The following is a 14,300-nucleotide window of genomic DNA, read 5'->3' on the forward strand; positions in this document are numbered from 1 at the left end:
AAGATCTACGAATAAGGGAAAAAGGCAAAAGAAAGGAGAAGATAAATACACTACCGACCCTGAAGCAATGCGACGAAGGAGAAAGAAGCAACTAAGTTTCTGGGACTAACCTGAGGCGGCGAGGAACGACGGAGATGACGGTCGCCGTAGATTGGGCGAATTAGGCTGCGATGGCGGCGAGCGAAGAAGAAGAGGACAAGCTGCTGAGAAACGCCTGAGGCAGTAGCAGCGGAGGCACAGCAGAGAGCCTCGGTGGAGCGGGGCTCGACGGAGTCGCCGCGGGAGTTCGTCGGAGAGAGGATCTCTGGTGGCGAGCGACGGCGGCAGGAGCGCAACGGGCAGAGAAGGCGAAGTGCTCTGAGAGTTGCAAATGCGGGGAAGAAGAGGCGAAGGAACCGCCACGCCCTTATATAGGGAGATGCGTTCGTGGGCCGGTAACCGCTGGGCCGCGATGGTTCACCTCGTGGGCTGCCACGTGGCACGTTGATATACGCGCAGAAAACAGAAAGCCACAGGGAGGCCACACGGATCCGGAACGGCAGCGAGGATCCGGTGTGGCGCCATAAGTGCTGGCGCAGAAGTCGAAGGAAAGTGACCCCTGACACTGCTGCGCCAGAAACAATGCGCATGTCATTTACAGGCACTGTGTCCGAGGGATTCTCAACTTCGCCGAGGAGAGGTTTAATGACAAAGGTACCGGAGAAAACCGGTAAGATGACATAAGTTCGGCAGAGATGCCGAGGAGTTTGAGCTGGTAGCCGGTAGGTTTAAACCGGTATGCTGAAGATGGGAAACTGGCATGGTCCGTCGGATAGGATCCGCCGGACTATACCAGCTTCGGGGACTAATGTCGGGGGGATGACCCCCGGTATGGCAAAGGCATGCCAAACCGGATGGTTAGAGCCATCAAGATACCGGTTTAAAGGTTGTTCCGGGCTAAGCTCTTAAGCGTGAGACAAAGTAAATCCATACCGGTATCCCAGGAGGGGTATACCGGAACGGGCTAAGAAGGTACCGGATTACCGGTAAAGGCTACACTGTAGCACGTCGGCAAGACTGGTCAAAGATGCTCTCAGAAGCTAGAAGACAAAGATGAGCGAAGCACCTCAGCTTTAATCGAAGACGTGACGCCCAAAGCAGAAGATGACGTAAAAGGTACCGGAGGATGTCATCGTTCCTGATTAAAGGTTTACTGGTGTCATCCAGGCCAAAGTGGCTTTGTAAAGTAGTTTGTCTATTCAAAGATGCCATCAGGGTTTCCTAGGGTTTCTTCCCTTGTAAGCCACCCTCTCCCATATATAAGGAGATGGAGCACCCCTTTGGACGAGAGGCTGATAGACTAAGAGTTCACGATCTAGCAGAAGAGAGATAGTGCTTGTACTGTTCATCTTCAACCTCTGGCCAAGGCCAAGTTCATCAATAAAGATAGCGGAATCCATCCGGAGTTAGCCCCATCCTTACCAAAAACCCTCCCCCGAATCCTCTAGCGCACATTCGGCCCCAACTTAAGTCATCCCACGGCATCTGTCTGTTCACCACGACGACAACGGGGAAAACGGTTGGGAATTCTGAAATGTCCGCGCGCCCTAGTGAAATGGGATGAGGGGTTGGCCCTGTATTCAGCCTCCCGCCCCGTACAAGTAAGGGGCGAAGAGCCGCCCCGTAGCCAAAACTGTAAAAATCGATGCAGAGGCCTGTTTTACGGGGTCTGCTAGACGGCCGGATAGCGCCCAACCCCTTATTTTGGCGGTTATTATACGGGTTTGGCCCTTTTAAGTGGTCTGTTAGACATGCTCTTAGAAGGGCACCGTCGCGTCTGCACGGAGTAGCGCTCCTCACCCGCGCCGCCGTACCCTTGTCTCGTCGCCTTCGCCGATGGCGACAGTCTTTTGTTTCAGCGCTCGTTCCGCGTTCGGTTAGTCCGGTCCCGGTCGGGATTTGGGCTCAAACCGCGTGGGTCAGCCGGGATCGGACTGGACGGGAATCAATACCGGACAACGCTAAAAAACGCTCGTTCGGTTAAACCCGGTGGAGATCTCACCCCGGCCTAAATATCCTCAATTCCGTCCAGATTGCCGGCATTACAAACATCTAATTCCACCTCGTGGAACTATTCCACGCCTGCTCGTGCCGAATGCTGAAAAAAGGGCCATATCATTCCTTTCTTACGGCAGCGCTGACGGCGACGGAAGGAATGTGGCGAAAGCAGTCGACGGCGGCGCTACCGGTGGCGTGGTGTTCTCCATGTCGCTGGTATTCAACTTATCGACGGCGTGGGCCTTGCACGCCTCCGACATACCGACGCGTGGCAAATACACGCTGCTAAGGCTTTTCCCTGCTAGTGATATATTTCTTAAACACTTCATCATTTTTTTATGCTGACCAAAATTGCATTAATAGAAAACATAAATATCCTACAGAATACATATAATACTGAATATAGATACAAAAATACCTGAAAATAGGGAAAAAAAGTTAAGTAGAACCCCAAAATCCAATAACTTATAAGCCGTCGCTTGACTCTATGCACTGGATACACGGAGGTCACTATTCTAACATGCAATCAATCTTTGCATCTCAATCATTAACTGCATAATTGGATTATATGAAAACTATTTCACCTATAATTTTTTTAAGTCAAATGAATTTAAAATACTCTGAAGTTCATGGAATAGTACTGTGCATAAGGCAACATATGTATATTCAGATGGAAACTTAACACTGTATTATTGTTTAGAACTGAAGAGATTGAGAGAATCAAGTGTCATTCATTGATCAAAGAGATGGGGTATATATACCCATTGTACAGACACATATAGCGTAAGATTTACAAGCGCCTGTTCGGCGGACTTAGCGTTTGGCCAACGCAGTTATTCTAACTGCTAATAGTTAGCCTAATAAGAAAGCTAACTTACTACTTAGCCTAGATGTAAAGCTAACTATTCCTAACACTCCCCCTTGGACAACGCTATCCTATGTTGATTTCATCATGTTGAAATTCTTCATATATACTTGAGTGCTAGAAAGTCCATGTATGATCTTGACAGTTCTTGATCTTGATATCTTTAGAATCTCTCCTCCAAAAACCCTGTGGGAAAAATATGAGGAGAATAGTATTTGATATGTTGTTAAAACTCCTTTAAACCCTATGGGAAAAATAAGGAGAAAATGATACAACATATAAAGATTATTATCTCCATGATAACTCATATGAGAAAAACCTTGATAAGGAAAAATCTCATTAGTGAGTTTAGAGATCAATAATATGCCTTATATACTTCCCTTAAAAACCCCAATGGGAAAAATAGGAGCTACGACATATATCTTGTGTAAATAATGCAAAGAGTGCAATATGATGTGCCACTGAAAACTCCTTTAAAACCCAATGGGAAAAATGTAAGGAGAAAGCGATGTGGCATATCTAAACACTTGTATTTATATCGTCTCATTAAAAACCTTTTATGAGAAACCATTAGAAAAAACTCATTAAGGGAAAAAGAGTACAATATATATGATCTGATGATCATCAATGGGTTATAAGTTGGGAGTTTACTCCCCCTGGAATGTGCAAATATTAAAGTTGTCAAATACCAACTCCACGTGAAGTCGATAAAGACACTATGAAGAAATCTGTTAGATTTTCATGAGATATATTCACAAATTGTTTATCCCTACTTAGGAAAATATTATTTGATGAGAAAATTTCTTTGCAATATTGTGTATATAACCCGTATGCATTTAAGCAATACAAGTGGTATTATCTAGATAGATAATGGTAGGTGATTCTGTTGAATCTTAACCACATTATCTTGAACGTGGTCAATCATTATATGAAGCCATTAGAGTCTATTTTGTAGACTTACTTTAGAAGGCTCCTTCTAGTTGAATTCAGTCTATGGTATGGCTTATTTTGGGATCGGGTAATTATAGCCAATGTAGATTACACAATGGTCAAATCTTGATGTTCCTAAGGGAATTAATCAAGATCGTTTGTGCCTCACTTTAAAGAAGTTGACAACAAAACATTCTTATTCAGGATGTAGTTTGTACTGAGATATGGAACAAGAGGTTCGATATCACTTCGTCACTACTACAATGTATGAATAAATTTGTATCCCTGTTAGGGATAGTGTGACCATATGTATCTGTGATTTGATTTATCCATATTCAATTTCTCCAAATTTTATGGACAATGTAAAGACTGATAGATATGTATTCCGAAGGAATATACTCAAGTTATAAACTTGGTTAATAGTTGGTTCAATCCAAATCTCCGTCTTGATATGATTGCAAGTACCTTTCATGTATATTATAAACTTTTATGATAAAAGCATCGATATATACAAAGGTCATGTAGAATCCAATTAGGGATTTTGTTTATGACTACATATAAGCAATCATCATTGTACGAGTAATCCTTTATAAGAAGGAGCTCTTATAGTCAATTGTACCACACAATTTGTGTTTGACTATTTTCAGTCATAGTGACTTTTGTATTATTACACATATGTTGCGATTTAATTTTGGATTTGGATTTATAAGTCTTAAGGACTTTAATATAGATATCCAAATTGAGTGACTCATATGATTATGTAATCACTACATCCATCAGCTGCATGGATAGTTTATTTATAACTGCCAATAGTATTAGTATCGAAACATAATTCCACTTATACCAATAGGGTATATTACATCATATATAATTGATGTTGGGTCTCTGCGTGAACCCTTGTGCTACAAGCCTCACTTTTTCACCACCTCATTGTTTTTTTATTGTTAACAAAAAGTCGTTTGTCTTCCAGAGGGAAGGTGCTTATGAGGAGTAGGTATTTCGATGTAAATACCTCTCTTGTTGAGCGAGTGCTATTCTTATTCAATTGCCTCCTTCTAGTTGAACCAACATATGAGTGCATTAGGCACTGCCATGGACTTTGGTTCAGGGCCCTAAAGGTTTTAGCAATTTTAAGAATAAATATTTGTCGATAAAATGTAGTCTTTGTTGTATAATTCTGTTGAATCAATAAGATTGGTGGAAATTTGATTAAAATATTTGAACTCCTCATGATTTCCCATAACAATGGAGTCAAGGTGTTTCGATGTCCCAACACTTTAAATTATGTGCACATTTGTGTTGGGTTTGGATGATGAGCATCCACTATGTGTTATTCAACTTGAGGTTGTACTACATTTACTTGTTGAGGATATAATTTCCTCTGCTCCGCGGAAGCATGTGAGAATTTATATGTCAAGTGGCAAATTTTCTCCCCCTTTTGCTCTCATTTCGGAGGAAAATGATTACATTGGGTACCTCTGCTCTTTTGGCACATTGATTGCATGCATATATGATTTTGTGACATATTTGTCACGAGTAAATGTATGTGGCAGATTTGCAATGTGTTGCAAATTTATGATTGAACTTATCGTTCAGATTTTCAAGTACGTGAATATAAGGACTGAAAGTCTATGACATTTATTATTTATTTATTGGCATTCTTTGTGGTACTAATCTCCCCCTAATGCCGAAAAATGCCCTTATTGCAAATGCAATCAGCGTACGGGCTATCAATAACTCCCTTGTTAGGGTCTTGAGGTATTTGACGGATAAACAATTATACCTCAGTTATTTATCACATAGATCCCAAATTGATGTGAGGGCCCATGATGTACGTTGGGTGGTGATACCAGTATATAACCGAATTATCGCAGATGGGAAATACTTGTTTGATTTCCACGTACTTACTGCAAGAGGAAGCAGTATGATAAGCAACTGTAGTGATCTAGATTAGATCTACGGCGTGTAAGACCGTATGTCTCCAACAATATGTTGGTATATCAAAATTTTGTTGCAGTGGTCATTTAATTAGTTTGATTCTTTTGACAAAGAATTTAGTTGCACTATTCTGGGTATGTACACGCACGTACTTATTCAAATCACAAATGCTCGTGAAAACAATATTAGTATTGGTTTAACCAATATGTTATAATATTTTGCTCTTAATTTGATAATTTGAGCAATTAATTTAGTAAAATCATGGATTTGTGGAGATTAAAGACCCACGTAAGACCATCCACTAGATGTGTCTATCAATACCATGAAATACTTATATGACCCAGATAGTTGTTGAATACTCAACAAGTATCTTCTTGAATAAATTCAAGTAATTTGAGTGAAGTGTGAGAGACTTAAAAAAATTCTCATGGCACATTAGGTGCTCATAAAATCTAATGATTTGAGAATTTTGCAACTTGTAAATTGTGACCAACAAAATTTCACTAATTTTTCGCATTATCCCTATAATGGGTGATCAAGGCGATTATGAAAAATCTTAGATTCATCAAAATCTGAAAAAATTAGTTTGTACTCAACAAAGTTTAGTATGAATTTAGTTCATACATTGAAATGTCATGCATGAGAAACATGATATCAATGGACATCATACCACATTTAGTAGTATGATTATTGGCTAAAGGACATATTGGGATAGTCAAGAGACAAAACTAAGTCCCAAAATATTATTGGAAATTTTATTCCACAAGAAAATTGATATTGTGAAGGAGTATATCTCCTACCGGAGTGGATTTTATGTTATCTTTCTGATGAAGATTATAAGTCCAAACCGCATCCAGGTAATTTTCTATGTTTATCAAAGTGAGCTTTCAAATTATCCCATTACACTCACATTACTTAATGAATTTGTAGTATAATTCATCCAGATGCTAGGGAACACTTATATGTACAATGATTCATACAATAACATTTTTTTTTGATAAACTTGGTAGTTATATTATCCCTTTTACCATGTCTACTGTGATTTTGTTTGTCATTTTACCTCCACTTTACATTGATTTCTCATGGTCCTTTTTGTGCATCTGGATTCCTCTTTTTAAAGACAGTATTTCCTGGATCCTGAAAAAACAAGAAAGAACAGAATGAGAACTAAGAGTTCTTTCAGTCGAGCAGTTGAGAGATTATTAGTATTTTGAGTACTAATATGAATTTCTGGTATTGGTATATCACCCGTAGGGTGTTTCACATGAGTCTTCCTAAAAAGATAAGCTATGTTATTACCCTGAAATAAATACGATTATTTATTGCATTATCATCAAAAGAAAATGTAAAGTGATTTTGAGGTTTTGAATCAAATCATTATATCACAAACTATCAACTTGGAGTTGATTCTGTAGACACCATAAAAAAAACTACAATGTACTAGAAGTACTCAAAAGTGTTTGAGAAACTATTAATATTGTGTTTATACATCATATATATCATTGATGGAGATTTGCGGAGAAATCGATATATACCCAATTTCTCTCATATAATGCGTGTTTAGTGATTTCCACTAATGGAAATGCTAGCCATGTCCAAGAGATGATCATGCAACTCATTTATTGTGATAGTTAACTGAAATTGATGAAAAATGCTCTGAATGAGCATGGTCAAGGTGATTTCTTAATGACCATAGGTAGAATTTAATGTTGATACATCAAATGATACTTCTATCAATGATTTGAACTTCATTCCCAAAGTGATGGGTGATGTTACATTTTGTCACCAAAACATATATATATATATATATACTTTTGACATTGTTTATTCGTGGTGAATATGGTTGTCACCACATGATGTAGAAATTTTAGTAGTTTATGAGAAATTTCTATTTATCATGGATTTTCTTGATAGACATTGCATCCATGTACAATGATAGATTCCACATCTTACCAACATAATAGAAGCATGCAATAATCATGCATCATTTTTTTTACTATGGTAGTAAAATTTATTTTGGTAAACACAAATATTCTCTAGCGGAATTATTTGAATATTAAGCTGATGCTTTTATGCCATATATGTGTGTGTGTGTCGATCTCAAATTCTAAGTTAACACAATATTTATGGAGTACATATCTCGGTAGTAGGAAGCATAGTCTAGCATATATCAGTAGACTCCTTATCCTGCTATCTTGTGTTATACTTTGACATTAATAAATTGGGAAGAACACTTTGAAAATAATTTTATTGTCAAAATGAGAAATAATTCTTCTCTTAGTAATGGATAATCCGCAGTTTATGCAGCCAATGCCATCACCTTGTGATTCACAAAGAAAGTTAAGATAATCACACATTTTATTGACAACTTTATCTCATATATAATGAGAATTTGTGTAATAATATTTTCCGTTCGAAATTAAGTTTGTCATGCCTAAATTCTTGTTATATATGCGAAAGGCAAACATGTAATTCGTAGTAAGAATAGCTAAGTTGCATACAAACTATCTTCCAGAGTACTAATTTTGGGTAACTGGAAGAATGCAATGAGGCAATTTTGAGGTACTATAGCGTTGAACTGAATAAACCAAGGTGTTTAAAAAAACCCTACAGTAAGCATGAACGCTTAACACAGAACTTCATAACCTTATCTATAAATAACATAAAGTAGAAGGACTCAAAATAAAAATTCCCGAAGGGATACGGTTCTCCTTCTCTTTCTCCCGTGAGTTCCAGAATCGAGAGTTTCCCCCAAAAAAAAAATCTGAAACGGACGGGAGCAGCGAGGCTGGTCGGAGGGCGCATTGCGCCGCGAGCCAGTCGCTGGATTCGGGCTGTGGACGCCGGCATGCCTTGGCAGCCGCACTTGGAGGAGCGTTACTCGGTGTGCTTGCCGTGCGCAGTTTCTGCCTTAACGCGGGCTTGCCGCGGGAGCGAAACCGTCGCCGTTGCTGCCGCACATCGGAGGAGCGCCGAGCAGATTTCAGAAGGCGCTGTCGGCCTCGGGCGATCTTGCCGCGACCCGCGAGGAGCGAGGCCTCTGACTCCGTTGCTGTACGACGGAGGAACGTCTTGAGGTGGCAGTCGCGAGCGCCGCCGTCGTCGGGAGGAGGATCCCGCCGCTCGACGCGTTCGGAGTGGAGCGACATCCCTGTCAACTTACAGAGGAAAAGCGTGGGGATGGTGCCGGCCACCACCAGGGGCCGATGTTGATATGACGGAGCCGTGAGGAGCAGCGACACGAAATGGCGTCGAGCAGGGTCGGGGGCGGCGCTGCGCTCCCAGGATGCGTTCCGCCGTCGCTGTCGCTCGTCATGGTGCTCTCGGTAGAGGCAGTGCTGATAACGTGTTTAGAACTGAAGAGATTGAGAGAATCAAGTGTCATTCATTGATCAAAGAGATGGGGTATATATACCCATTGTACAGACTCGCATATAGCGTAAGATTTACAAGCACCTGTTCGGCGGACTTAGCGTTTGGCCAACGCAGTTATTCTAACTGCTAATAGTTAGCCTAATAAGAAAGCTAACTTACTACTTAGCCTAGATGTAAAGCTAACTATTCCTAACAATTATAAGCATCAAAATGCTCCATTAAGTATTTTTTTTAATCTTGGATCACTGATAGTATCGTTAGATTCTTATAAAATAGTTTCACAGTCATTATTTGTTTGGATGTCAGACTAATTCTTTAATTCTAAAGCTCATGAAAGTATAGTACTGTATGAGGCAACACATGTAAGTCCAGACTGAAACTTAACACTATTGTAAGTAACCCATCAATATATTCCAATTCACAGGACCTTCTCACATTTTCCACTAATGTACATTTACAAACGACATGAACAATCTGAACATCCAAACAGAAAAAAAAAAATGAAACCCATAGAGAGATGCCATTCCAAGCTACAAATCACTCTGGCATCTGTTGACCACAGCACATTCTGACAGTCTTTATGCCACCATATATTTATGTATATATGGCTCTGAGACTGCCGCATGGCACAAATATATATGTACTTAACAACCTATATTTATCGTACAAACCCGTACTGTAATTGCACACTTAACCGAGTAACTTAATTATAAGGAGAAGGAACTGAAGCTTTGCAGGTGCAGACATGTTGGCTGCTGGCTCAGGCTTATCAGTTCATCCTTTTCTTGCTCATTGCCGCTGCTGCTGTGAACCTCTGTGGAGTCTGCTCTAAGCAATGGTTCCAAACTGCAGTTTTGGAGAAAACCTCCATTTTGAAAACCAGTGCATTCATTGCATCCAAACACATCAAAGTATCTAATACTGCAATATTTTTAGAAACGATGGTATTGACAAAATACAATACTATGATGTCAAACAGGCCCTCGTATCAGTCTCTTGGCACTAAACTTGAAAATACAAAGATGCTAATAAAATTTCTGAGAAGTTTAAGCACAACGAATTTAGAATATTCAAAGCAAAGTGTAGTAACAAACTAACCTTCAAAGGATGGATGTCCATAGATAAGATGCCTGGGCTGATCGTCATGTTAAGTGGATAGCTGGAGATCTGAGTATATCTCTCAAGAACATCAACGGGTGCCAAAGTTTGTGAAATCTGAGAGAGAAATGAAAGACAATATTGCTTTGTTTCAACAACAAACTTGAACTAAAGCCTAAATTATACCAGCTCCATAACAACTATCAAGTAACGCAAAACTAACTTGCTGCGGGACTTTCATGTCCTTGTTCGTTCTTGGCTTTGTTCTACTATTTCGGGCACGTTTGGTTCATGACTAACTTTACCGCAACTAACCTTACGCAAATTGTGGCTGCCACAGAAAGTTTGGCGAGCAAAATGGCCACCACAAGTGTGGCAAGATTTGGCAAGATACTGAATCTACGACGTATGGACTATATGGTTAAAAAGGTGTGGCAAGACACACAGCTGCGGCAGTGAAACAAACACATGCCTAGTATGTTTTGTTCATATGGAGCACAAAGCATACCTGTCTTTCCTTACGATTTGCTGAAAGCATGGTATGACACTCTGTAAGTTCAGCAATCTTGGCAGGGTTGATACCATGACCAATTTGATGATCACTTGCAGCTTTACTTGCTTGTTCAGCTTCATGTGCCTTTTTGACCTGCGTGATCAAACGGTCCAACACTTCTTCCGCCTCAAGCCTAATTTTACAGGCATTGTGAATTTCTTTATAGACTTCCAAGCAAGGAAGCTTCAAGATTTTATTTTTATACCGACGTGCGTCCTTCTTCAACGTCTTCAACAGTTGCTTTGGGAACAGCTGAAAGAAACACACTGGCATTAGATGAATGACAACTTTCATCAAATCTGTACACATCCCCAACATATTGTGGTTTACCTGTCAAGCGTCTGGAATTTTTTCTTTAGGGTAACATACAATCTTGAGTGCGGTCGCAAGTTTCAGTAAATCCCAATTCTTAGTTTCAACGCCAGATATTATCAGAAGGTGCTTACCAACAGAGCGCAAGGAGTTATTATGTTTGTCCACACAACGATCACACTCATACACGATGCCTGCCATCTCAATAATACGTTTAGTAACCTGGATACATGGAGTAATGCTAGGTCAATAATACAGAAAAAAAAATAGGCCAAATCCCAGACAAAATATTAAAGAAAAATACTTTTGTCAGTGTGCAAAATATAGGCTTGATGTATACAGAAAGCAATAAAACAGAAAGCACTTCAATGGCTGACATATGCAAAGGAAGTGATAGGCTCACCACCATATTTAGGTTGACTTCAAAATTGTAGCGATTCAGGAGATCTCCCATTCCTTTACTCATCCGGAAGCCCTCATTAGTCAGCTCTGATTTTTCCTCAGGCACAAAACGCCTCATCTGAATCTCCAAGCCCCACATCAACTCCCTGACGGGAAGACTGTACAGGCAATTTATTCCCTGAAACAGTATCGAGAGAAAAGTTGGCGCTCAAAATTATTTGTAGACGTAAGTAAACAAGGGAGCTTTAACACTAACCACGTGTTCCTCAATGGCAGTTTTGTAAACCTGCTTTCCAACAGCTAGTAGCTGCCCCTTGACAACATGCTTCTTGAGCATACTATCAAGCTCTTCACAAACATGAGCGGCATTAATGGCATGGAGTTTGTCCTCAAAAGGTTGAAAGGCTCTCAGCCAAACAATCTGTTAAGAAAACGAACAAAGACAAGCATGGTAAGGGACTAAGGGGAGAAAAAACAATTAGTGAAAAATCATGCGAGGCATGCATAGTGTAATGATAAATCTTGTTCAAGTCATCGATTATTGAGGTGTAAATCAGAATAAGTTCATGGGTAAAGCAAATGCAATGTATTCTGAAAACATGCCGTACTGGCTTTCTTTTGTAGTAATACCATCACTATGTAAGGCCTTAAATTATCCCTAGCTACCAGTAGATAGTGAGAATTTGGCATATGACAATATATACAACCTAGGTTTAAGCAAATATGTGCTCATCTATTTCTTGGATATCTCCTGCACTCATACTCTCATAGGGACCTTTTTAGTAAAAATAGCTTTTGGCTGGGAATGCATTCATTGGAGAAACAAAATTCATGGTACATGCTTCCCAAGCAGCTTTATACAGAGAAAACTGGGTTGTGTAGACTTGTGTTTTGGAGTAGGTACTTGTAGCATGTAGTATACATGATTGTTTAGGTAGTGATATACAAGTATGTAGGTAGTATGTTCAATTTGTGGACAGACTATTTTACATGTGTGTGTGTGTGTGTGTGTGTGTGTGTGTGTGTGTGTGTATACTGTCAAAAAAAATTCGGGCGCTCGTCAAACTGTTTGAGCTTGACTCGCTAAAGACTCGGCTCAAAGCCTTAACAAGCCAAACTCAAACGCTGAACCTTCAACAGTTCGACAGAAGTTCGACAGGAGGATAGTGATACAATGCTTTCCAGTTTACGTGTCATGAAAAATTGAAAATTCATAGCGCCCAATATGCTAGCCCAACAAGCTTTAGAAAAAAAAAGTTGCACCAAAGGTCAACCATTCACGCGCGCATCATATTGTTGGTTGTTTAGACTGTGTGGGCCCTTAAAGTTTTTGCAACAACAGCCCATCAAAGCTACCTTGGCAGTACTAAGCAGCAGAATAATTTAGTACCACCTCGACTACCTAAGAAGAAAGAAGGTTGGTCGCTGGTTATAAAAAGGAGGTTGGAGGGGAAGATATCTGTACGAAGAGTCATGCCTGTACAACAACACGTCAGCATCTGTGCATACTCAGGAGTATTGATTAAAATTGAAAGTAATGAGCCTCATTAGCTCGTAGAGCCTTCGGTGGCCGAGCTCGAGCTAAACATTAGGCTGTGTGGTTAAACGAGCTCGAGCCGAGCTGGAGGGTATTTGCTTGAGTTCGGCTTGTTGACACCCCTAATATATGTGAAGGTATTTCTAAAATATACTAGTAAAAACTATGGACTCGCTTAGACTTTTTTTCATGTTGTTATATTAAACCTGGGAGCAAATACTACCCCATGGATTTTTTTTTCATGCAATGCAAAGAATAAATCAAAGTGACAAAAAATGAATCATGCAAGATCGCCACTCAGTCAAAATTGAGTACAAGCATCATAATAAAAATATTAGAAAAAGAGGAGAGATAATTAGGGGGTACTAACTGCTTTTGGCACATTGACGAAGTCTGCCCAGATATGCTGCACGGGATAGAGAATACAGAAAAATTAGGTCGATGACAAAGACGAAAAGAGAAAACAGAAACATAGAGAAGTAGTAATAATCAAACAAGTACCTTCCAGGCCTCTGGTTCAGGAAGCTTGGCCGCATCATAACCCAAGATTGCAAAGCCAGAGGGTGTCTCGAATAGCACTGAGATCACCCCATGAAACCCATACAGGGCAGCTGGTAAATCAGAATTTATGTAAATTCAGGCAAAGCAGTTACAAGGAAAAAAAACGTGAGTTGATTAATCGACCAGATATCGAACGTGAAGTCAGTTCGTGGCTCGAAGGCCAAAGGCTTCTCTCGCCCCCGCCAGATCCGGCAAAGAAGTCTAAAAATACCCCTCGCCTCCGCTGGCTCTTCTGCCGATCAGCGGCTCCGGTGTCCCTCCCACCTCACCTAATCTAGGGCTCCACCCAACCCTCGAACACTAACTACACGGCATATAAGGTCTAAGAAAAGAGTATAGCGCGCGGCGGTTAAACTCACCTGCAGTCCCCTGCTCAGAAGTCACTTCCTCCACAACGTCCTCATCATCGTCATCGGATATCGGCAAGAGATTAGGCGCCTCCGGGTCCGACTCCCACTCCGACATTTCCTCCTCCGTCTGCAAGGGATTCTTAGCCGCCTCCTTCTCCCAGGCCGCCTCCTTCTCCCAGGCCGTCTCCTCCCCCCCACGCCGTCGAGGCATTTTCCTCCATGCCGCTAGCGCACAAGATCCAGAGAGAGAGAGAGAGAGAGAGAGAGAGAGAGAGAGTTGCAGCCGCCTCGTTCAGTATTGAAGTGAGTCGGTAGGTTTAAGAGAGTCAGGCCGGAAGCCTA

At 40.7% G+C, this 14,300-nt stretch overlaps 1 protein-coding gene across 1 annotated transcript; it reads right to left on the minus strand.

Annotated features, from left to right (window-relative positions):
• Nucleotides 1-9,544: 9,544 nt before the first annotated feature.
• Nucleotides 9,545-14,198, minus strand: LOC127294808 (uncharacterized). The gene is made up of 9 exons (XM_051324704.2): nucleotides 13,968-14,198; nucleotides 13,549-13,658; nucleotides 13,418-13,453; nucleotides 11,767-11,931; nucleotides 11,512-11,688; nucleotides 11,127-11,330; nucleotides 10,752-11,048; nucleotides 10,244-10,360; nucleotides 9,545-9,991 (listed from the first exon to the last, which is right to left on the minus strand). The coding sequence occupies exons 1-6, from the start codon at nucleotides 14,167-14,169 to the stop codon at nucleotides 11,130-11,132; spliced, it is 891 nt and encodes a 296-aa protein (XP_051180664.1). The 5' UTR covers nucleotides 14,170-14,198; the 3' UTR covers nucleotides 9,545-9,991; nucleotides 10,244-10,360; nucleotides 10,752-11,048; nucleotides 11,127-11,129.
• Between the last annotated feature and the right edge of the window lie 102 nt (nucleotides 14,199-14,300).

This window comes from Lolium perenne, chromosome 4 (assembly GCF_019359855.2).
Source record: "Lolium perenne isolate Kyuss_39 chromosome 4, Kyuss_2.0, whole genome shotgun sequence".
NCBI lineage: Eukaryota > Viridiplantae > Streptophyta > Magnoliopsida > Poales > Poaceae > Lolium > Lolium perenne.

What these genes read in the sequence shown, in the direction of transcription:
- LOC127294808 (XM_051324704.2), bottom strand. Translation starts at nt 14,169, where the DNA reads ATGCCTCGACGGCGTGGGGGGGAGGAGACGGCCTGGGAGAAGGAGGCG. An exon ending in TTCTGAGCAGGGGACTGCAG is followed by an intron (nt 13,659 to 13,967) that starts GTGAGTTTAACC and finishes CTGATTTACCAG; the next exon opens with CTGCCCTGTATGGGTTTCAT. An exon ending in AAGTCAACCTAAATATGGTG is followed by an intron (nt 11,331 to 11,511) that starts GTGAGCCTATCA and finishes CCATGTATCCAG; the next exon opens with GTTACTAAACGTATTATTGA.